Here is a 22,775-nt window from a genome sequence, read left to right as displayed (position 1 = left end):
ATTTCTCAAAGTAAACATTACACGAGTTCTTTTTCATCATTAATTGTTGAATATTTGCAAACTGTATTTATTGCCATCCAATTTAATATTTCTGACCATATCAAAAAAGTCTAAAACTTACTATTAAAATGTAAAGTCCTGAGAGTAGAGATTACTGTCTATTCTGTTTCCTGTCCTAATACTAGCCCCCATACAGTATCTAGCATGTGATAGGCACTCAATAGATACTTGTTAAATGAACTGATGGTAGTGGAAGGCAACATTGTTATTAAGCAAATAATACCTTTTTGCATTAACTCTAATGTAATGGCTGCTGAGAAAAAAGAACTCATTCACAGAAATACATGCTTTCTTATTAAACATTTCAGATTTAAAAATACATCTTTTATTTACACATTACATGAAACACAAGCACTATATTGTTACTTCAGAAGTACAAACTAGTCTCCCACAAAATACAATGTCTAACAGACATAGACATATGTCTAACATGACTAATTCTTACTCTTATTACATGATAAAAATTGTATCAAACCTCAGCAAATTTGGTTTCCAATTCAAAATTACGTTCTTCCATTTGCTTTAATGAAGTCCTGACATGTTCATACATTTTTTGAGAGTGTTCAGCCCGCTGCCTTTCATTTAATTCCTTCATCTCCAGCATAGTGATTTTTTTGGAAATAGAAAGAATTTCACTGTTGGTTATTGATTTCTTTGCCTTATCCATGTTCGATTCATTTCCTATATGCAACAATACTAAGTCAATCTCAAGCTATTGTCAAAATCATATCCCAAATATTTTAGCCATTATAGACAAGGATGCAGTAATAACATGGTTCCGTGGAAAACACAAGAGCCTTATGAATTATGACAGACCTAGATTCCAGCCTTAGCTCTATTCATGTTTGGATACTGTCTATCCCATTTCATCTCTCTGGAACTTATATTCTTCATCAGTCAAGTGATCGTAAAAATTATTCCTCATAGAAATTTAGGAATTTCTATAGGAAATCCAACACTTATTAAAGAGGGATAAGGTAAAAGGTACAGAGAACTTACCACAATTGTGTGTAATACCTTTTTTTATATCTTAGGATATAAGATAACTTCTTTCATGTGGAAGCTACATGAAAGTCAATTCACTTTCAATCTCTTAATGAATTAAAAAAACTGCATTTCTTAAAGTAGCTTATTTTAGATAATGTTAGGCCCAATGTTAGTCTTCACTAAAGTACATGTCCCAATTGCTAATTAAAAAAAAAAAAAATAGCTCTGTTTCATAACAGAAACCTTGAACAGCATTAGAGCTCTAAGTGCATTAGAAAACATATGAAAACACTTTATCCAAAGGAGCAAATTTATGTGAAACTTATAAAGCACAATGCTAGTAAGATAAAAAATTATTTAAATGCCATGAACTAGGATAACCATTTGAAAAACTGATATGGAAAACCCTAGCAGAAGCCACAAAGATTTTAAGATCTTGTGAGACAGTAATATCTATGTTAGATATGCGTGACTATGTTCACTACAGTACCATAAGCAACAGAAAAATAAGAAGACCTAGTGATTTAATCACTGAAACAGTAAGATATTGCGTGAATATTTGTATGTATAAGATGATGAGTAAAACAAATATTTTGACATACTAAGTGAATATCCTATACAATGTTAAATACAGTTAAAGTATATATTTTTTTCCATTAGAGTCAAACTTACACTTTATTTAAGTTTTTATTTAAATTCCAGTTAGTTAACACACAGTGTAATATCAGTTTCAGGGGTATAATATAGTGATTCAACACTTCCACACAATACCAGTGCTCACATAAACATGTATAAAGTGATCTAAAAAATAATAATAGTCAAACTAGGGCTATATAAATTCTCTCCAAATTTTTTTTGATGTTTTATGGTGACCTTTTAACTTAAATCTATCAAATGATGCATTCCCAATAGTACTTTAACACACAGTGGAAAATTCCACACACTACCACCAAGATACAGGTATTTAAAAATTATCACCAATCTTGATTTGTTAAATGGTTCAAAATAGCTAATGCTTAGACATAATTTTTTAACATATATGATTTCACTTGGAACAAATCTAATTAAATAACTAAAAACCAAATTTTGGTAGAGATTAGCACAGGATATTACTCATCAACTGCCTGCTAAATTAAACTGTTAAAGCATAGTTCATTTTTATCAAAATACTTCCTTTTCACCTGATATAGAAAAGGAACTATAAAAAAAATATTCATTATTAGGTCTTCATCACTTTATATTATCAGAGTCCTCAAACTTACCTAGTTTAGTTTCTTGCTCCCAGGCTTGTTCGATAGTGTAAAGCTTTTCCTTAGTAATCTCCAGTTCTTTATTTATAGACTCCATTTGTTCTTTTAGGGATGCATTTTCACACTGAATAAAACAGAAACATCACTGAGAAACTACATTGTAATTCAGACTAATACCACAGCCGTGATATTGCTTTATATAATATCTCCTTAAACTCACAGTCTAATTTTTTTTAACAAAATTAGGAGCTCCCCTACATGTAATATATACATACGAACACACACACACACATACATATAGAAAATATTATTTTAAAATAATCATCACAATCTCTTGTGTATCCAATCTGTGGCTTCTGAGCATTAGTTTCTGCTGTGTGCATTTTGCCCAGCTGGAATACTTAGAATTTCACAACCTTCACAATGAAGGTTGCTCACGTCCCTGTCTCACCCAAATAGTTACTGAGCATCCCTAGCATGCTAGCAGTGAGGTGCTGCATGTCTACGGTAAAAAGAAACATAAAATTTTGGCCTTCACAGGCCTCACCATTTGGAGTCTGTGGGTACGTTTGTGTGGCAGGAGCTGGGGAGGGTGTGGAAGGCAGCAGTGAACAGGTAAGCAAACAAAACAATCATTAAAAATGTAAAGATCTGAGAAACAAACTGAGGGTTTCAGAGGGGAGGGGTGAGGGGGGTGGTTGAGTCTGGTGGTGGGTATTACGGAGGGCACACATTGCATGGAGCACTGGGTATGCTGCATAAACAATGAATTTTGGGATACTAAAAAAAAAAAAAATTAAATTTTAAAAAAATGCAAAGATCTAGGGGTGCCTGGGTGGCTCAGTCGATTGGGCAGCTGCCTTGGGCTCAGGTCATGATCCCAGGGTCCTGGGATAGAGCCCCTCATTGGGCTCCCTGCTCGGTGGAAAGCCTGCCTCTCACACTCCCCCTGCTTGTGTTCCCTCTCTCGCTGTGTCTCTCTCTGTCAAATGAATAAATAAAATCTTTGAAAAAAGAAAAAAGTAAAGATCTAGAAAGATACAGAGTATGAACCCAGAGAAAAACAAAAGAAGTCAAATCAAGATAAAGCAGTTGAAGAAGGTATTAACTCCTGAAGAGGTGGTATTTAAGCAGAAAGATAAGGTATTAGAAGGAGCCAGTCTCGAAAAGAAACCAGCCAGGGAAAGAGCTGATGCACAAACAAATCCAGATGCTCTGATGCAGGACTAAGTCTGGGGTGTCAGCAAAAGTCAGCAAAAGTGAAGAGTGCTATGATGTAAAAGGGGAGAGATAACAGGGCCAGGCATGGTATGTCAAGTTAAGGAACTGCAATTTAACTTAATATATGATAGGAAACCATTTAAAGATTTTAAGGAGTAAGTTTTAAACAATCATTCTGAAGGTAATGTAAAGAATAAATAAAGTAGTACAAAGGGAAATCAGAAATTAGGAAGATACTGCAAAGTTCTGATGAATAGGGTCCCAGCAGGGAAGATGGGAGAAAAAAGGACAGATATGAATGAATTTTATTCGGGATATTAAAATGACAGGGGAGAGAAATGACTAGAAAGCAACTCTAAGGTATCTTCCCTGAGTAGGTAATAGTAGCACCTATTGAAACAGTAAAGACTGGGAGAAAGACAGACATCAGGAGATTATTTGGGATATGTTAAATTTAAGATCCCCTTGAAACAGGAGTTGTAAAGTAGGTAATTCCATTAGAGCACTGAGAAGTCAGGCTGGACACATAAATGTAGGAGTTGGCATACAAATTTAATATGCTCATTTTTTGTTACAACAAACAAAATGCTTACTGTATGTCAGGTATTCTACGCCCTGGACTTTAATGATAAACAAATGCTGTCCTAAAACTTGTGTTTTGGTAGGGGGGCGGTGCATAGATGGTAAGGAAGCCAATATATAATATAATGTCAGGTAATATGTGCAATGAAGAATGTAAAACAGGATAATGAGGTTTTCTTTAAAAGAGATGTTATAATAAGAAGAAAGGCAAGATAAGGGAATAAAACATGACTTTCTGGTAACAGGCATAATTAACAATCTGGTCTAGGTCCTATAAATACACAGGAAAACAACAAAATAGGGATTAGTGTTTTATAACATCTTTCTACCCTTTTCCTCTTACTTCCTGCCTTTTTTTTTTTTTTTTGCTTTTTAAAAAAATTTTATTTTTTCAGTGCTCCAAGATTCATTGTTTATGCATCACACCCAGTGCTCCAGGCAATACGTGCCCTCCTTAATACCCAGCACCAGGCTCACCTATCCACCTATATCCTTCCCCTCTAAAACCCTGTTTGTAAGAGCCCACAGTCTCTCATGCTTCGTCTCCCCCTCCGATTTCCCTGAATTCACTTTTTCTTTCCTTCTCCTAATGTCCTCCATGATATTATTCCTTATGCTCCACAAGTAAGTGAAATCACATGATAAATGACTCTCTCTGCTTGACTTATTTCACTCAGCATAATCTCTTCCAGTCCCATCCATATCGATACAAAAGTTGGGTATTTATCTTTTCTGATGGAGGCATAATATCCATTGTACATATGGACCATATCTTCTTTATCCATTCGTCTGTTGAAGGGCATTCTGGCTCTTTGCAAAGTTTGGTGATTGTGGCCACTGCTCCTACGAATATTGGGGTACAGATGCCCCTTCTTTTCACTACATCTGTATCTTTGGAATAAATACCCAGTAGTGCAATTACAGGGTCAGAGGGTAGCTCTATTTTTAATTTCTTAAGAAATCTCCACATAGTTTTCCAAAGTTGGCTCCACCAACTTGCATTCCCACCAACAGTGTAAGAGGGTTCCCTTTTCTCCACATCCTCTCCAACACTTGCTGTTTACTGTTTTGTTGATTTTGGCCATTCTAACTGGTGGAAGGTGGTATCTCAATTGGTTTTGATTTGAATCTCCCTGATGGCTAATGATGATGAACATTTTTTCATGTGTCTGTTAGCCATTTGTATGTCTTCTTTAGAGAAGTGTCTGTTCATGTCTTCTGCCCATTTTTTGACATGATTATCTGTTTTTTTGAGTGTTGAGTTTGAGGAGTTCTTGATAGACCTTGGGTATTAGCCCTTTGTCTGTAGTGTCATTTGCGAATATCTTCTCCCATCCTGTGGGTTGCCTCTTTGTTTTGTTAACTGTTTCCATTGCTGTGCAGAAGCTTTTGATCTTGATGAAGTCCCAAAAGTTCATTTTTGCTTCTGTTTCCTTTGCCTTTGGAGGCACACGCCTTGAAAGAAGTTGCTGTGGCCGATGTCAAAGTGGTTACTGCCTATGTTCTCCTCTAGGATTTTGATAGATTCCTGCCTTACATTGGTCTTTTACCCATTTCCAATTTATCTTTGTGTATGGTGTAAGAGAACAGTCAAGTTTCATTCTTCTATATATAGCTGTCCAATTTTCCCAGCACCATTTATTAAAGAGACTGTCTTTTTTCCACTGGATATTTTTTCCTACTTTGTCGAATATATATTTTTTTAAGATTTTATTTATTTATTTGACAGAGATCACAAGCAGGCAGAGAGGCAGGCAGAGAGAGAGAGGAGGATGCAGGCTCCCCACTGAGCAGAGAGCCCGATGTGGGGCTCGATCCCAGGACGCGAGGATCATGACCTGAGCTGAAGGCAGAGGCTTTAACCCACTGAGCCACCCAGGCGCCCCTGTCAAAGATAATTTGACTATAGGGTTGCAGTCCATATCTGGACTCTCTGTTCCACTAGTCTCTGTGTCTGTTTTTGTGCCCGTACCATGCTGTCTTGGTGATCACAGCTTGTAGTAAAGCTTGAAATCAAACAACATGATGTCCCCAGTTTTGTTATTCTTTTTCAACATTTCCTTAGCAATTTGGAGTCTTTTCTGGTTCCATACAAATTATAGGACTGTTTGTTCTAGCACTTTGAAAAATGCCTGTGGAATTTTGATCGGGATGGCACTGAAAGCATAGATTGCTCTAGGCAGTATAGACATTTTAACAATGTTTATTCTTCCAATCCATAAGCATGGAATGCTTTTCAATCTTTCTGCGTCTTCTTCAGTTTTTTCATGAGTGTTATATAGTTCCTCGAGTACAGATCCTTTACGTCTTTGGTTAGGTTTATTCCCAGGTATCTTATGGTTCTTTGTGCTATAGTAAATAGAATCGATTCTCTAATTTCCCTTTCTACAGTTTCATTGTTAGTGTATGAGAAAGCAAGTGATTTCTGTGCATTGATTTTGTATCCTGCCACATTTCTGAATTGCTGTATGAATTCTAGTAGTTTGAGGGTGGAGTTTTTTGGGTTTTCAATATAAAGTATCATGCCATCTGCAAAGAGAGAGACTTTGACATCTTCTTTGACAATGTGAATACTTTTTATTTCTTTTTGTTGTCTGACTGCTGTTGCTAGGACTTCTAGTACTACATTGAACAACAATGGTGAGAGTAGACATCCTTGTCATGTTCCTGATCTCAAAGGGAAGGCTCTCAGCTTTTCCCCATTGAGAATGATATTTGTAGTGGGTTTTTCATAGATGGATTTTATGAAGTTGAGGCATGTTCCCTCTATCCCTGTACTTTGAAGAGTTTTAATCAGGAAAGGATGCTGTATTTGTCAAATGCTTTTTCTGCATCTGTTGAGAGGACCATGTGGTTCTTCCCTCTTCTCTTACTGATTTGTTCTATTACATCAATTGATTTGCAAATGTTAAACCACCCTTGCATCCCATGGATAAATCGCACCTGGTCATGGTAGATAATCTTTTTAATGTACTATTGGATCCTATTAGCTAGGATCTTGTTGAGGATCTTGGCAACCATATTCATCAGGGATATTGGTCTGAAATTCTCCTTTCTGATGGGGTCTTTGCCTGGTTTGGGGATCAGGGTTTAAAGCTGGCTTCATAGAAGGAGTCTGGAAGTTTTCCTTCTGTTTCTTTTTTTTTTTTTTTTTTTTAACAGCTTCAGGAAAATAAGGATTATTTCTTTTTCGAATGTTTGATAGAATTCCCCAGGAAATCCATCAGGTCCTGGGCTCTTGTTTTTTTGGGAAGTTTTTGATCACTGCTTCAATCTTATTACTAGGTACTGGTCTATTCAGGTGGTCAATTTCTTCCTGATTCAGTTTTGGAATTTTATAGGTTTCCAGGAATGCATCCATTTCATCTAATTTGCTTAACTTATTGGTATATAACTGTTGATAATAATTTCTGGTGATTGTTTCTATTTCCTTGGTGTTAGTTATGATCTCTCCACTTTCATTCATAAGTTTATTAATTTGGGTTCTCTCTGTTTTCTTTTGGGTTAGTTTGGCCAATGGTTTATCAATCTTATTGATTCTTTCAAAGAACCAGCTTCTACTTTCATTGATGTGTCCTTCTGTATCTCTAGTTTCTATCTCATTGATCTCTGCTCTAACCTTGATTACTTCCCTTCTTGTGCGTGGGGTTGGCTTAATTTGTTGTTGATTTTCCAGTTCTTTAAGGTGTAAAGAGAGCTGGTGTATTTGGGATTTTTCTATTTTTTTTGAATGAGGCTTGTATTGGTATGTATATGTATTAGGACCGCCTTTGCCGTATCCCATAGGTTTTGGACCGATGTGTCTTCATTCTCATTGGTTTCCATGAATTGTTTAAGTTCTTTTTGATTTCCCGGTTGATCAAAACATTTTTCAGCAGAATGGTCTTTAGCTTCCAAATGTTTGAATTCCTTCCAAACTTCTTCTTGTGGTTGAGTCCCAGTTTCAAAGCATTGTGGTCTGAGAATATGCAGGGAATAATCTCAATCTTTTGGTATTGGTTGATTTGTGACCCAGTATGTAGTCTATTCTGGAGAAAGTCCCATGTGCACTCGAGAAGAATGAGTATTCTGTTGTTTTAGGGTGGAATGTTCTGTATATATCTATGAGGTCCATCTGGTACAATGTGTTATTCGAAGCTCTTGTTTCTTTATTGATTTTTCTGCTTGGATGATCTGTTACTGAGAGTGGCACGTTAAGATTCCTCACAATTAATGTATTCATATCAATATAACTCTTTTATAAAATTTTTTATTTACTTATTTGACAGAGATTACAAGTAGGCAGAGAGGCAGGCAGAGAGAGAGAGGAGGAAGCAGGCTCCCCGCTGAGCAGAGAGCCCAATGTGGGGCTTGATCCCAAGATCCTGAGATTGTGACCTGAGCTGAAGGCAGAGGCTTAACCAACTAAGCCACTCAGGCACTCCATCAATATAACTCTTTATTTTGGTTAACAGTTAGCTCTACATAGTTGGTTGCTCCCATATTGGGGGCATAAATATTTACAATTGTTAGATCTTCTTGGTGGATAGACCCTTTAAGAACGATGTAGTGTCCTTCTGTATCTTTGACTACAGCCTTTGGCTTAAAATCTAGTTTATCTGATATGAGAATCACTACCCCAGCTTTCTTTTGAGACCCATTGGCATGAAAGATGGATCTCCATCCTTCACTTTCAGTCTGGATGTATCTTTAAGTTCAAAATATGTCTCTTGTAGACAGCACATGTCACTTTTCGTTTGTCACTAGATAAAACACTTGTCGTTTTATCCAGTCTGCAACCCTGTGCCGTTTTATGAGAGCATTTAGGCCATTCATGTTGAGAGTGATTATTCAAAGATTTTATTGACATCATGTTGCCTGTGAAGTCCTTGGTTCTATAGATTGTCTCCGTGAATTTCTATTCTATGTCACTCTTCAGTTCTTTCTTCTTTTATTGAACCCCCCCTTAATATTTCTTGTAGTGCCAGCTCGGTGGTCACATACTCTTTTAAACCTTGCCAGTTCTGGAAGCTCTTCATCTCTCCATCCATTTTGAATGTCAGCCTTGCTGGATAAAGTATTCTTGGCTGCATGTTCTTCTCATTTAGTGTCCTGATTATGTCTTGCCAGCCCTTTCTAGCTTGCCAGGTTTCTGTGGACAGGTCTGGCATTATTCTGATGGACCTTCCTTTGTACATAAGGAATCTCTTCCCCCTAGGTGCCCTTAGGACCTCTTGTCTAAAATTATGATTTGTGAATTTCCACAATTAAGTGTCTGGAGGTCTTTCTAGATTCATTGATCTTGCAGGGTGTCCTTTCTGCCTCTAGGCCATGAACACTTGTTTCATTCCCCAGATTGGGGAAATTTTCATCCAGAATTTGTTCAACTATATCTTCTAGTCTTCTCTCTTTCTCCGCCCCCTTGGGAATCCCAGTAATTCTGATGTCGGAACTTTTCATGGCATCATTTATTTCCTTAATTCTGTTTTCACGGCTTATAAACTGTTTGTTCCAGGCCTCCTCCTGATCCTTCTTTTCTATCAGTATGTCTTCTAGATCACTAATTCTATCTTCTGCCTTGGTTACCCTAGCTGTTAGAGTATTTACATTAGATTGGATCTCATTGATAGCATTTTTAACTTCTGTCAGATTGGCTCTCATTTCCACCCTTAGAGATTCTATGTTGCCACTAATGGTTTTCTCCAACCTAGCCATTGCCTGGGTAATTATTACCTTGAATTCCCTTTCATAAGTCCCTATGGACATACAGTTTATTTCCATATCCAATAATTCTGTGGCAGAGGGCATGGTCTCTGAATTTTTCCTCTGTTGGGTGTTCCTCCTCCTAGTCATTTTCGTGAGATGTGGTTGAGGGGATATATAGCTGAATATATCAACCATGATCTAGCTGAATATATCAACCACGATCCAGGCAAGGTGTATCCAGAATTCCCATTCTCCTCTCCCTGTGCCTGTGGCCAGAACGTCCCCCCCCCTTCCTGACTTTCTTGGAGAACTTTGGTCTTGTTCCAGATCCTATTCTCACTCCCCTGCCTTGGCAGCAAAGGCACACTTTTACCACCCTCCTCTCCAATCTTCAATCATTCTCTCCCTATTTGCTCTAAATTTTCTTTCCCTCTCCCCTGAAACTTCACTGGTCTCCTTTACTTAAAAGAAAAAAAAAGTTGATAAAACAAATCTTCCTCTCGATTCTAACCTCAGCCTGTATCTACTTCTCTTTTCTTCTGTCATCAAATTTCTAGTTTTTCTATTGCTTTATCAGCCATTCATTTTTTGCATTTCCTTATCACCCACTCTATATTCTGAAATTTGATTTTCATCACCTTTACTCTCAAGAACTTCACTCTTCACAGGCATCAATGATTTCCTAATCAGCACATCTGATGGCCTTTGCACCATGGCTCTACACCATTAATCAGTCTCTCAAGGTCAACATTTATTAGGTTTAACTGTGTGCCAAACAGGAGGCACTAAACACACAAAAATGAAATAAGTAGAGTTCCTGACTCAAGAAGCTTATATTCCAGCTGGGGATGCAGACGATCAACACTCACAATATGATGTGATATAACGAGCAGAACTATGTATAAGACAGAGAGCTAATAGAAACAGAGAAACTTTGTTCAATAAAGAAAGATGTTTCTGGAAAAACAAAAAAGATAATGTGTGAACAAAGTTTTAAGCATGAACAGAAATTCACTGAGCACATAAGCTGAGAGAGTGGGGGAGAGCTCCTAGACAAGGAAACAGCAGGTATGAAAGAACATATATAGGGAAAAACACTGTGTTCCAGAAAACTAGTAGTTTAGTGTCAAAAACATAACTTGTAAAAGTACTTAGAGCATCACAGAAGATGACATGAGTTAAGTGGGGCCTAATCATGAAAGAAATTTGACTTTTACTGTTTAAGTGACTAGCAGCTGTTGATAGGTTTGAAGCAGGGCATCGCATGGTCAGGTTCATGTTTAGAATAATCACTACAGTGGTAGTAAGGAGGAGGTAATATGGGAGATAGGGATAGGAGTAATGGCTACACACAATACACATAATAAAGAATAAAATTAAGACATTGCCAATAGGGATAAATATCTATTCATAATTATAATCAAGATGCGGGAAGGAGAGGAAGGGATATAATTCAAATGCAATTATCTTTTTTAATTTTAAAGGAAGACAAAAACTATTCTTTGCAAAAATAAGTAAAAGTTAAAAATTACTTATTGCTATGTTAACCTACCTAACACATTGCTATACTGGATTTTCAAATGCTTCAGAGGAAGAGGGAAAGGACATGAAAAATGGGGAAAAAGTAAAATAAATTATTACCACACCTAAATATTCAAATTTTCTATAAAAATTAACATAATCATCTCTCATTAGCAAAAACAATAAAAAGTAAACTGATCATGATTACTTATAGTTAGTATTAGTAAATAACTCAGATACTTTTGTAGGAGTCATTCAAAGCTGTTAATGACATTTGGGTGTTCTATTGATTGTGTCTCCCTACACAAGTACAATCTAAAAAGCCTCAAAATTAGACCTCACTCCTGTCCTAGGAGAGGATCACAAAAGAGAGTAAGTCAAAAGACATAAGCTCTTATTTTTTATTTATTTTTTTGTAGTATATGTGCTGCCGAAGCAAGCACATAAGCTCTCATTTTTGAAGAAGAAGATGAAAAAATCAGGAGCTGGTTTTGACTACTGTTAAAGATATGGAAGTCAAGTGGCTAGAAGAGAACTAAAAAGGACTCTGGGCCAGATTCACATATTATTTGAAAGAAACTTATGATACCTTATCCCATTTTTCTTATCAGTACAATAAGAAAGGATGGGAACTTCCAGAGCTCATCCATGGTCCAGGAAGAGCCATTCTTGGCTACATCATCCCAAGGAACATAATAAGCCAAGGACTATGAGAAAATAATTTGCACTAGGATTAGGGGAAGAGAAAGGGGTGGGTACTTAATGATTCTTCCTCTTTTGGTTATAATTTCCCTATTTGGTTCATGCTTGTCTTTTTCTTTTTTAAGTGCCTGGAAAAAAGAGGCTTGATTCAATAAAATTATACAAGTGGACTAAGGAAGGATTGTCATCTAAGAAAGGATTGAAATCATCTGGAAGTCATTCTGCACATACCGGTACCACCACCCAAGAAAAGCAGCTAATAGTACAAGGTTCAAGGACCACATAAACTTACCTCTAAATGTTCCAATTTATTTGTTCTTTGAACCAGCATATTATCTTTTTGCAAGATATCCCTGTACTTTGCAGTCAACTCATTGTATTGTTTATTGGCCAATTCTAGTTCAGACAAAGAAACACTATTATCTATAACTTTTTGGAGAGCTGCGATCTTGAAAATGGCCATCTCCTGTGTAAATAAGGATACACTGAGTTAAGTTAGTGTATTTTTTTCTGGTGAAGCATAAGACAATACATCTAAAAGCAGCACACATTTTAGAATCATTTTTTTAAAAAAAGATTTCTCATGTATTAAAAATTTAAAATAGTTATTTTGTTTCCTATAAGAAATAATATTATTTAGAGATTTTAAATAATAAAAATAAAAGGAATTCCTTCATAACTAAATAAAACAAAATTCAATTGATTTCAGAAAAGCACCATACAAAGGAGCAAGAAAATATATCACTCAGAATATATCCCTGGATGGCTTTTCTAAATTTTGTAAGATTAAAAAAAATTTGCCTTTAGTTAGCTGAGTGGCAAAATTAGCATCACCACATTATGATAGCTATTTCTCCTTATTACAGTTACACAAAGTAGCTTTGTAATAAGAGAAAACCTTTTGTTCACATGAAGCAAACAATACTTGATGAGAAAAAAATTTCTCTCAATCATAGCTATCTCTAATAAATAATATGAAAGACTTTCAGTTACTTGTTTCATGTTCTATTCAGCTATACAACTATAAAAAGTCACAACACCAAGACACTATTAATACTAAGAAGAAGTAATCTGAACTTTTATCTCTCTCTAAAGTAAGTTGATGAAGTAGTATAAGGAATAACCAAATTTATAAAGTGAGGAAGATAAAGAATTTACTGTTAAAATTTCTTCTGAAGTACAGTAATGAGTGAAAAATATTCATTAATTGTGCTTCACATCTCATTTTGACAGCTTTTCTTTTCCATCTACATAAGTACACATTATTCTACCATACCCTTGGAGTTTGGTTTCACAATTTCTTTGGATGGGGAGGAGTTTCCTATTTCCAATTCCCTAAAAATACCCAGTTTTGTCTTTCCAGTTGTCATGCACCAGGCCCCAAATACAGGTTGAACAATCAGGTTAAGGAGAAGAGCATTCTAGTTCTTTTTTCCCTTCTACCCCATGCACTAGCTATATGTGCAATACTCCAAGAAAAACACAAAAATAAAAACAAGAACATTTCTTAAGACTCAAAGTTTCCTTATTACATGTCCAAATAAAAATAGCTTTCATTATTCAGTAAGTTCCTTTCTACATCAGGGGTCAGCTTTAAGATCACATTGACAATGTTTGCTAGCATGACAATTTCACCTATTACCATTTTTTTTTTAAAGATTTCATTTATTTGATAGAGAGAGAGATCACAAGTAGGCAGAGAGACAGACAGAGAGAGATGAGGAGAAGCAGGCTCCCCGCTGAGCAGAGAGCCCGATGTGGGACTTGATCCCAGACCCCTGGGATCATGACCCGAGCCGAAGGCAGAGGCCCAACCCACTGAGCCACCCAGGCGCCCCACCTATTACCATTTTTAAAAGTGAATAGTAAGGAACTCAATTTCATTTTAATTCTACTTTGAATTCTTTTGTGTTTACATGATCCTATGTAAATTTGGACATGTAAACTCAAAATGTACATGCTTAAAATAGGCTATCTAAGACAAGATGTATTACATCTTTTTTTTTTAGGATTTTATTTATTTATTTGATACACAGAGATCACAAGTAGGCAGAGAGGCAGGCAGAGAGAGAGGAGGAAGCAGGCTCCCTGCTGAACAGAGAGCCTGATGTGGGGCTTGATCTCAGGACCCTGAGATCATGACCTGAGCCGAATGCAGGGGCTTTAACCCACTGAGCCACCCAGGTGCCCTATGCATTACATCGTTTAAGACATAACGCACCTTGTCTTAAAATAGGCTATCTAAGACAAGATGTAACACAGGTGTAAAAGAGTATACAGAGTATGCAATCATTAAAAGGATAATCAGTTACATAGAGCAGGGAGGGCAGAATGGAGTCAAAAGTATAGAAACAGAAGTAAGATTTCTCTGACTATATGTTTGAAACATGCAAATGTTTCATATATTCAAATCAAATTAAAAAAAGAAAACAAAAGTATCCGCCGAGTTTGAAGACAAATGCAAAACAAATGAGCCTAACTTATAAAGCAAATTTATAGCATAACCACACAAAGAAAATTATTTCAAGTTACTGTAGAATAGATTACCTTGACTATACATCCTATTGAAAGATATTCTAAAGAAAATAAGAACTATAAAGAAATTTTAAACTAAATTTGGTAACACTGCTGCTGCTGTTGTTAATACCGATGCAAGATTATCTTCAAATTAATGTGTGAATACTATAGGATAGAGCAATTATTTTAATGTTAATAACAGATTTCCACATAAGAAAAAGGAAATATGAGTACTAAATTAAAGTTAATAACAGCTCCATACCATTTCCTAACCCTACTATATTAAATCTGAATTGGAGATAACAATATGAACTTATGGTTTAAATATACACATGTTTTCCCAATTTGTCCACTGAAGGGGACCAGTAGCAATGAAACTTCAAGAACAGTAACATCTAGTGACCAGTTTTTGATATCTAAATGCCTTTCCCACTAAAAAGAACCAGGGTTCTTTAGCACAATGGTTTATTTCAAATCTGGATAAAAGCACATAAGGTAAATCCTGAACATCTTGTGCCAGAAAACAAACCAACATTTGAAGCTTAGCTCAAAGACTACTGGATTCTCGTCAAAAGGAAATGAGAGCTGGCTTTACTAAGAATTCCCACTGGCCACACTTAAGACTAACAAACAACAACTAAGTGCATGAGTCTGTAATGATACTGAAGGAACAGAAAGCTGGGGAAGTCAGGCAAACAGGTAGAAGCAGAGTACACCAACTCTGATTTCTGAAGACTAGTCATTCAAAAGAAAGAATGAAGCTTTTATCTTGTCTTTCTAGTAGGACTATACTTTAAGATAACTGAATATGCTGGACTAATGAGGAAAAGCTCTTTATTTTACAAAAGACTATTGGATAATACATGTAGAAAACAATATAACTAGAAAGTAATTTTTGCAACTCCTAATGAAATAACTGAGTCAGATAACAATAATCATCAGTGGATCCTAAAGCCTGGCAAACAACTGGTTATTTGCATGGTACCAAAATATCACCAGTTAACTAAGTCACTTATTAATAGAAATATATGGCTATTTGCCCCTTAATCATGCATGAAACATGGGACTACCAGACATTCCATCTCTTGAAGTGATGCAACATAGGGTATTAAAGTACAATGGATTATGGATGGAGTATTCTTTTTATTTTTTTAAAATTTTTTAATTAATATATAATGTATTATTAGCCCCAGGGGTACAGGTCTGTGAATCGCCAGGTTTACACTTCACAGCACTCCCCATAGCACATACCTTCCCCAATGTCCATAACACAACCACCCTCTCCCTACCCCACCCCCGCAACCCTCAGTCTGTTTTGTGAGATTAAGAGTCTCTTATGGTTTGTCTCCCTCCTGATCTCATCTTGTTTCATTCATTCCTTTCCTACCCCCCAAAACCCCCACATTGTCTCTCAACTTTGGATGGAGTATTCTTATCAACAATGTTTAATCTGACATATCCAAGGCTTCAAAGCTTTTAGTAAATACAATGAATAGAAGAATAAGCAAAATTACAAAAAAAAAAAAAAAAAGGTAAATTTTCAACATTTTCACAGAGGAAAACAAAACCCAGGAGATTCTATGAATATTAAAGACTTAATGACATATAGCATATAAATATAATGCAGGGTCCTTGACTGGATCCTGGAACAACTGAGGAAATGTGAATATGGCCTGGACATTAGATAATGTAAGGCAATTATTGTCCCTTTTGTTAGATGTGAAAAAGTTAGTGTTATGTAAACAAAAAAAGGCTTTGTTTTTTAGAAATGCACACTAAAATACTAAGGGAAGAAATGTCTGCAATTTATTCCTACAAGGAACAGATGAAGCAATAATGCAGAATGTTAATAAATGTTAAGTATTAATCCAGGAGATGGCTGTTCATTATATTATCCTCTCTTCCTCATATTTCAAAGTTTTTATAGAGCAAAAAAAAAAAAAAAAAAAAAAAAAATCAGATGTACCTTAAATCGTTGCAAACGTCCAATTTTTTCACCAACTTCAGCTTCCATTGCTATCAATTCATTCTTCTGTTTCCCATTTTCTTTCCTAAGCTGTCGCTCCATTTCTACTAAAGTAGTATACTGTCTTATGAGTGACTTTTCATTCACTTGCAGGACTGTGATTTTTCTACTATTTTCTGAAAGTGTTTTTTTCATTTCATCTGAATCCATCTGAAGAGCACTGAGCAAATTCTGCACAAAGACACATTTATATTACTTGTTGAATGTAGCTATCTTAGTTGGTACAATATTGTACACTGATTTTAAAAGAGTTTTACTTACATTATATTCTTTTACTTTTATAGCATCTTGCTGGATTTGATCCTCTAGTTTTTTCTTTTCCTCTCTTACTGTTTCAGATTCTATTTTCCAGGCCTCCTTTTCACTTCCAAAAAAATAAAAATGACAATATAATAAAACCTAATAAAATATTTAACTACAGGAAAACAAGAGGCATCACAGCTCCTGGTATCTGGTAACAGAGTATCTCAAAATTCCATTTGACAAGGATTTAGCCTGGAAGTTCTATTTTTATTAAATAAATGCAGTGTAAAGAAATTATTTTATCTATCAAGTTACTTTCATTATTCCATGAGTCACAACTCTACAACTGTTACAGTATAACAAATGAAGCTGAATCTTACAACATTTTATTAAAAACAGAAAACAAATAGGAAAATAATCAACACTCCAAACTAATTCTGGAAATCAGTTCTCAATATTCTGACCCTACTCTTAAAACTTAAGGGTTAACCAGTTGCAAAATACTTAGAATATAAACAACAGTAGTAATCATTTGATTTAAATGAAGGTGTGTAAGACACTGTTGCTTACCTGAGAGACATTCTACAGTCACCTACAATCTGGCTGGCATAAACAAATTATAATGGCACCACTCTCTTTGCCACTGAATGGTTGAGACTTGAACGTATGACTTGGACAGCTCATTAGCCCAATTCTGGCTAATGTGATCTGAGTCAAAGTCTGCTAGTTAGAAGGTTCTGGAAAAAATTTTTTAAACTAAAAATAGAAAGTTGTGTGGAAAAAAAATATGTCTCTTCTACAGTGGGCATGGTTTCCTCTTCCTTGAACTCCTGCATCTATTTTATAAACTGTAATAGAAGATAATGACAACCCTTAAACGTGGCCTACCCTATAATTAGCTTTGAGTTTCTTGTTAGATCACATAATAATTACACTTCGTATTTAAATCACCGTTAATCTGGTATTCTAACGACTTGTAAGAAAATTATTGGGCTGATATAGATGAAATAGCAGAGATAAGGAGAAAATATTAGTTACCAATGAAAATATATCAATAATGATGACAGTAATGATGAAGAATGCTGACATTTACAAAATGTTCATGTGCCAGGACATTTGCAAAATATTCATATCTGAGCATTTTCATGTAACAATTCAATTAGATTTTGTAATAACCCTATGAAAAAGGCATTACTATCTCAGAAATTCATAGATAAGGAAACTAAGACATAAAATAGAATGGAAGAGGCACGAGGAAAGGATAAAACAAAGTATTTTCTTACATTTCTTTCATTATTAGTAAGAATATGCTGCAATTACATTACAAAAGCTTTGCTAACACTTATACCTTAGATATTCTTTATATAATAAGCTTTGCTGATGACGAATTACTGCAAATTTTCTGTTATAGTCTTCAAGAGAATCTTCTAAGGTCTTTAATTTATTTTCTTTACATTCTAGTTCCTAAAAATTGGTTGAGAAATAAGAATGCAAAAAGAATCAGAATATATTTTAAATTGGAAAGTATAAATTCATACTTTGACAAGATTATAGAAAAATATATAAAAGAGAATATAGTTATCCACTTCATTAGCAGCACAGGTAAGTTCTATAATGTATGGGACATCTTAGTTTAAGCATATTAAAGGAGGCAATATGTATAAAGAGAAGTACTATAAAACTGGTAAAATTATTTGTATCATATTTGATAATTTCAGTACCCACATAAATGATCAGATCCAGTGGTTATGGACTTCCTCTAGTCACTCAGCCTCACATACACTTTTGTGAACATACTTGTTCATGCCTCCATTCAAACAACTCTTTGCAAATACTTCATTTTATAGACAAAGAAAGGGACTTAGAAAGATTAACTCAACTTTAAAAAGCTCATAAAACTACACTTGGTAACCACTGCTGAGCACATATGGCAATCCTGGTGTCAGGTGCCTTATACACATGCAAATCCAAAACTTAAAAAGTTAGTCTTGCATGGCTCCAAAGGCCTTGGCTACATCTATCACTCTTAGGGGATTGGGAGTCCAAGTACATGTTTTGTTTTGTTTTGTTTTTTTAGTACATGTTTTGCTATGAACAGGTTTTCAGATTCCCAATTGGTGCTCTCTAATCTGCCAAAATGCCTTTCATTTTTTTTTTATATAAAGATGAAAAAAAGCAATGTTTTTCAAATATAATACACAAATACAAAAACATTTTTCAAATACAAAAACAAGTATTATTTAGTAATCATCACTCAGGTATATTCACAAAGGAATCATCTAGGAGATGGAAACAGTAGTGTTAATAATCAAAAACATATTTTCATTCATTCCAAACACATTTTCGTAATTATATTTCAAATGAACATGATGTTACGGGCATTCACACTTCAAATGAAATAATTAAAAGTATCTCTCATTAGGCCATTCATAATGACCACAATATAGGCAGCAAAACTGACAAACCCAGGGCAAGCACTACCCTTTCTAATTTACTAATGAATTAACCAACACAAGTTTAAAGGGAAGAAATACATTAAAGACAATTTGATTTAAAAACTTTCTCTTGTAGTTAAAATAAAAAAGGAACCATTTAATCATTTCACTAAAAATTGTATCAGACTTTATTCACTTGAATTGCTTTTCCAACCAGCACTAAATAAAAGGGCTCCTCTATTTATACATTACCACCTTAGCTACATGTCATTCTACCTGTTAATCATATATTTCATGACACGTATGTGCACAAAATATGTCAGCATGCTTCTTATACAGATGAATGGAACAAACTGCTTTCATTCATAATATTCCATTTAATATCAAAATCCAATAAAAATATATCTCAATGATAATATTCTAAGAACACTCAAAGGAATATATGAAGAAACATACTATCAATAGCTTTTGTTATTGAGATGCAAAATTTTTACTACCTGTAAGATATGTATTAAATATTCATTTTGAGAATTAATAATATTGGCACTAGATGGTGCTATCCCATCAGGTAAGTCCACTCCTTTAAAAACAACATTTGATCCTTCTGATTGCCGTAAAAGAATGATCTCTTTTTCAAGATGATCTACCTGGAAACAAACAGTTTATAAATGAGAGCCGGTAACTTTTTCTTCCTACTGAGTATTTATATATATATATAATATAAATAAATAAAATATAAAAGTATAAATTTAAGAGCCGGTAACTTTTTCTTCCTACTGAGTATTTTCAAAAAGTAAATGTATGAATGCCCTACCAGACATCAATTAAACCATACTTTAAATTTTATTTAGAAACACCTATGTATAGACTTAGAATTTTTGTATTCTTTTATATTATAAAAGGTACTTATTTTCCACTTATTTAGGAAAAATCCAAAAAGGAGTTTTCTTAATGTTGAATTAATTCAAGAAGCATTTTCTGGGGCGCCTGGGTGGCTCAAGCCTCTGCCTTCGGCTTAGGTCATGATCCTAGGGTCCTGGGATCGAGCCCCACATCAGGCTCTCTGCACAGCAGGGAGCCTGCTTCCCTTCCTCTCTCTGCCTGCCTCTCTGCCTGCCTGTGATCTCTGTCTGTCAAATACATAAATAAAATCTTTAAAAAAAAAAAAAAAAGAAGCATTTTCTCAGTCTTTTAAAAAAAATTAAAAGTTTCATATTAAGAGTATGTTCGTAATGCTTAGCATTTTCTATTATTTATTCATATTCTCACCTTTAAATTTGCTTTTGCCAACTGCTGAGAATAACTGATCGCCTCCTTCCGAGATTCCCTGAGCTCCTGCCTTAATTCTTCATTTCTTCCAGTAAGTTGGTCAACTTGGGCTTTCAAATGCAGATTAGCATCAAAGATTCCTTCTGCATTCTTTGATTCTATAGCCTAATAAATTTAGATTATATTGAAAAAGTGTGAAGCAAAATACTAAAATCATAATAAGAAAAAAAACTACCTTTTAAATAAAATTCCCATTTAGGCATTTTACTCTTCACTGACAGGCATAATTACAAAATATGCCAAAACCATTTCTTATTTGCAAATCTAAATTCATAAAACTCTGGATTAACTTACATCAGTATTCCACGCATAGTAATTACCTCGCTATAACATTTAACATTTAGCTAATTTTAGTAGGCTGCTGGACTAGAAAAACAACTGGAAGGCAGTAAGAGGATTAGGGTTCAAATCTTAACCAATCTCTTACTAGCTCAGCAAGTGACTTAAATTCTTTAAACCTTAGTTTCCTTATCTCTAAAGAAGAGGAAATAATGTCACATCTGCCCACTTTAGAAAGTTTTTATACAGTCAAAATGAGATAATTTATATGCAGATACTTTGAAACTATGCAGCACCCATATTTAAAGCACGATCAGAGGACTGAAATAGTTGCTACATTTAATTAAGTGAATTCTTCATTGCTTCCTCTCCACACAGTTGAAGCATATATGACAAAAAGGCAAAGTATGGTAACAAAGTATTATCCAAAACGGCTGGATAAGCAAAAATAGTATGTCAAATATTAAAATATTACCAAAAATGCTTCATTCATCCTAATTTGCCAACAATGGCATACAAAAATATACATACACCCCAGTACACATCGACAGAGTACATACATATAAATATATTTGCATTTTAAAGAAATTATATATAACAAAACTGCTAACTGCAAAGTAAAGAAAGCTTCAGAAAACAAGGCAAAGACAAAGAAGGTTAGTGATCCAGTCAACTTGAGGCAGAAGTTTTATGGAAGTAAGCTTTAACCCTCAAAAGACTGAGGCAGGGATCATATGGAATAAGAAATTATACTAATTCAAAGGGGATACCAGGAAGACAGAAGTAAGTAGAAGGAGGTACTGTGACAGACATCAAGGTAGCCTTGTCCGCTGTCTTGCTGAGAACAAGCACCATGTTGTCTATGTGCCCTTTTCTTAAAATGAGATTAAAGGGTGATTAGAGGTACTGAAAAATAACCTGTGGCAACAGAAAGTGAAATGAAGTACATAATCAAGAAATATCTCAACTAAAGTGTCACTGATTCTGAAGATTTCTTACAGCAGGAATTGTGAGGTCATTTGTGAGTTACAGACATGGCATATCAATCAGAAAAGAATGACAACCCAGGACAGAAGCAGGTGAAATCTCTGGAAACAGTGATCCTGGCAAGACCAGAAACTCAACTGAAACAGAAGAAGTTAGAATTTCCTGCTCTATCTGTTCTGTTTGTATTTGGTCACTATGTGGAGTTTCCCTTGGAAAATAGTTTGAGTTAGACACACTATCAATAGTGAGTAGCATCATAGATGAAAGATGTTCACAGAAAAAGCATAAAGAATCATTTTAGACACACAAAATAGCAGAGGCAAACAAAGTCACCAACAGGAGAAGGAACATAAAAATGAGTAACATATAAAGAGAATTAAATGGTTCTTATAAATTTTGTCAAAATGATCTTCCTGCCTCAGAAGTTTTGAACATACCAGTATCACTCTTCCTCTCTGCTACAATACAGTGCTGCTAAGAACAAGTGTTCAACTACTGACTAATTCACCATAAAAAAAGCAATTCAACAAATAACATTTTCTTGGGAAGCACAAATTTGGGAAGCAATAATATATGCTAAGTATGTTCAGATTATGTAAACAATTTATTTAAATATTAATAATTTAAAATGTATATATTATTCAAGTTTATGTAACAATACTGTAGAATGCTCAAACCTCTATATAGTAGATATAAATAGACTATTATTTGGTGGCTAATATTTTTCCTGTAGCAATGCTTAAGGAATTTACAATATTCCTACTACATCCTGTTACACTTCTAGGTTTCTGGCATAAGGTCCTACCAGACTACCTTCCCACACTTAACAAGGTTCTAGAAAATACACAAAAGAAAGTGGATTTTGGAGAGGACTTAAAACTTGAAAGACAGAACCACTGACAAGTGCATTTTACATGTTGGGGGAGGGTGGTGCTATAGGGAAGGGACAGG

At 35.0% G+C, this 22,775-nt stretch overlaps 1 protein-coding gene across 1 annotated transcript in view; it reads right to left on the bottom strand.

Annotated features, from left to right (window-relative positions):
- Window positions 1-22,775, bottom strand: part of LOC111142074 (centrosomal protein 290) — a 97,553-nt gene that overhangs the window by 46,126 nt on the left and 28,652 nt on the right. The window contains exons 21-28 of the mRNA XM_022495023.1: window positions 20,499-20,663; window positions 19,727-19,876; window positions 18,143-18,258; window positions 16,813-16,915; window positions 16,492-16,722; window positions 12,301-12,474; window positions 2,310-2,421; window positions 536-741 (exon numbers count right to left, since the gene is read on the bottom strand). Of these exons, the coding sequence (XP_022350731.1) occupies window positions 536-741; window positions 2,310-2,421; window positions 12,301-12,474; window positions 16,492-16,722; window positions 16,813-16,915; window positions 18,143-18,258; window positions 19,727-19,876; window positions 20,499-20,663 (1,257 nt within the window). The remainder of the gene's footprint in view (window positions 1-535; window positions 742-2,309; window positions 2,422-12,300; window positions 12,475-16,491; window positions 16,723-16,812; window positions 16,916-18,142; window positions 18,259-19,726; window positions 19,877-20,498; window positions 20,664-22,775) is intronic.

Source organism: Enhydra lutris, unplaced genomic scaffold (assembly GCF_002288905.1).
Source record: "Enhydra lutris kenyoni isolate GAN:26980312 unplaced genomic scaffold, ASM228890v2 scaffoldscaffold7, whole genome shotgun sequence".
Taxonomy (NCBI): domain Eukaryota; kingdom Metazoa; phylum Chordata; class Mammalia; order Carnivora; family Mustelidae; genus Enhydra; species Enhydra lutris.
Note: the sequence above shows the minus strand (reverse complement) of the source record. Positions and strands in the feature narration are given on the sequence as shown.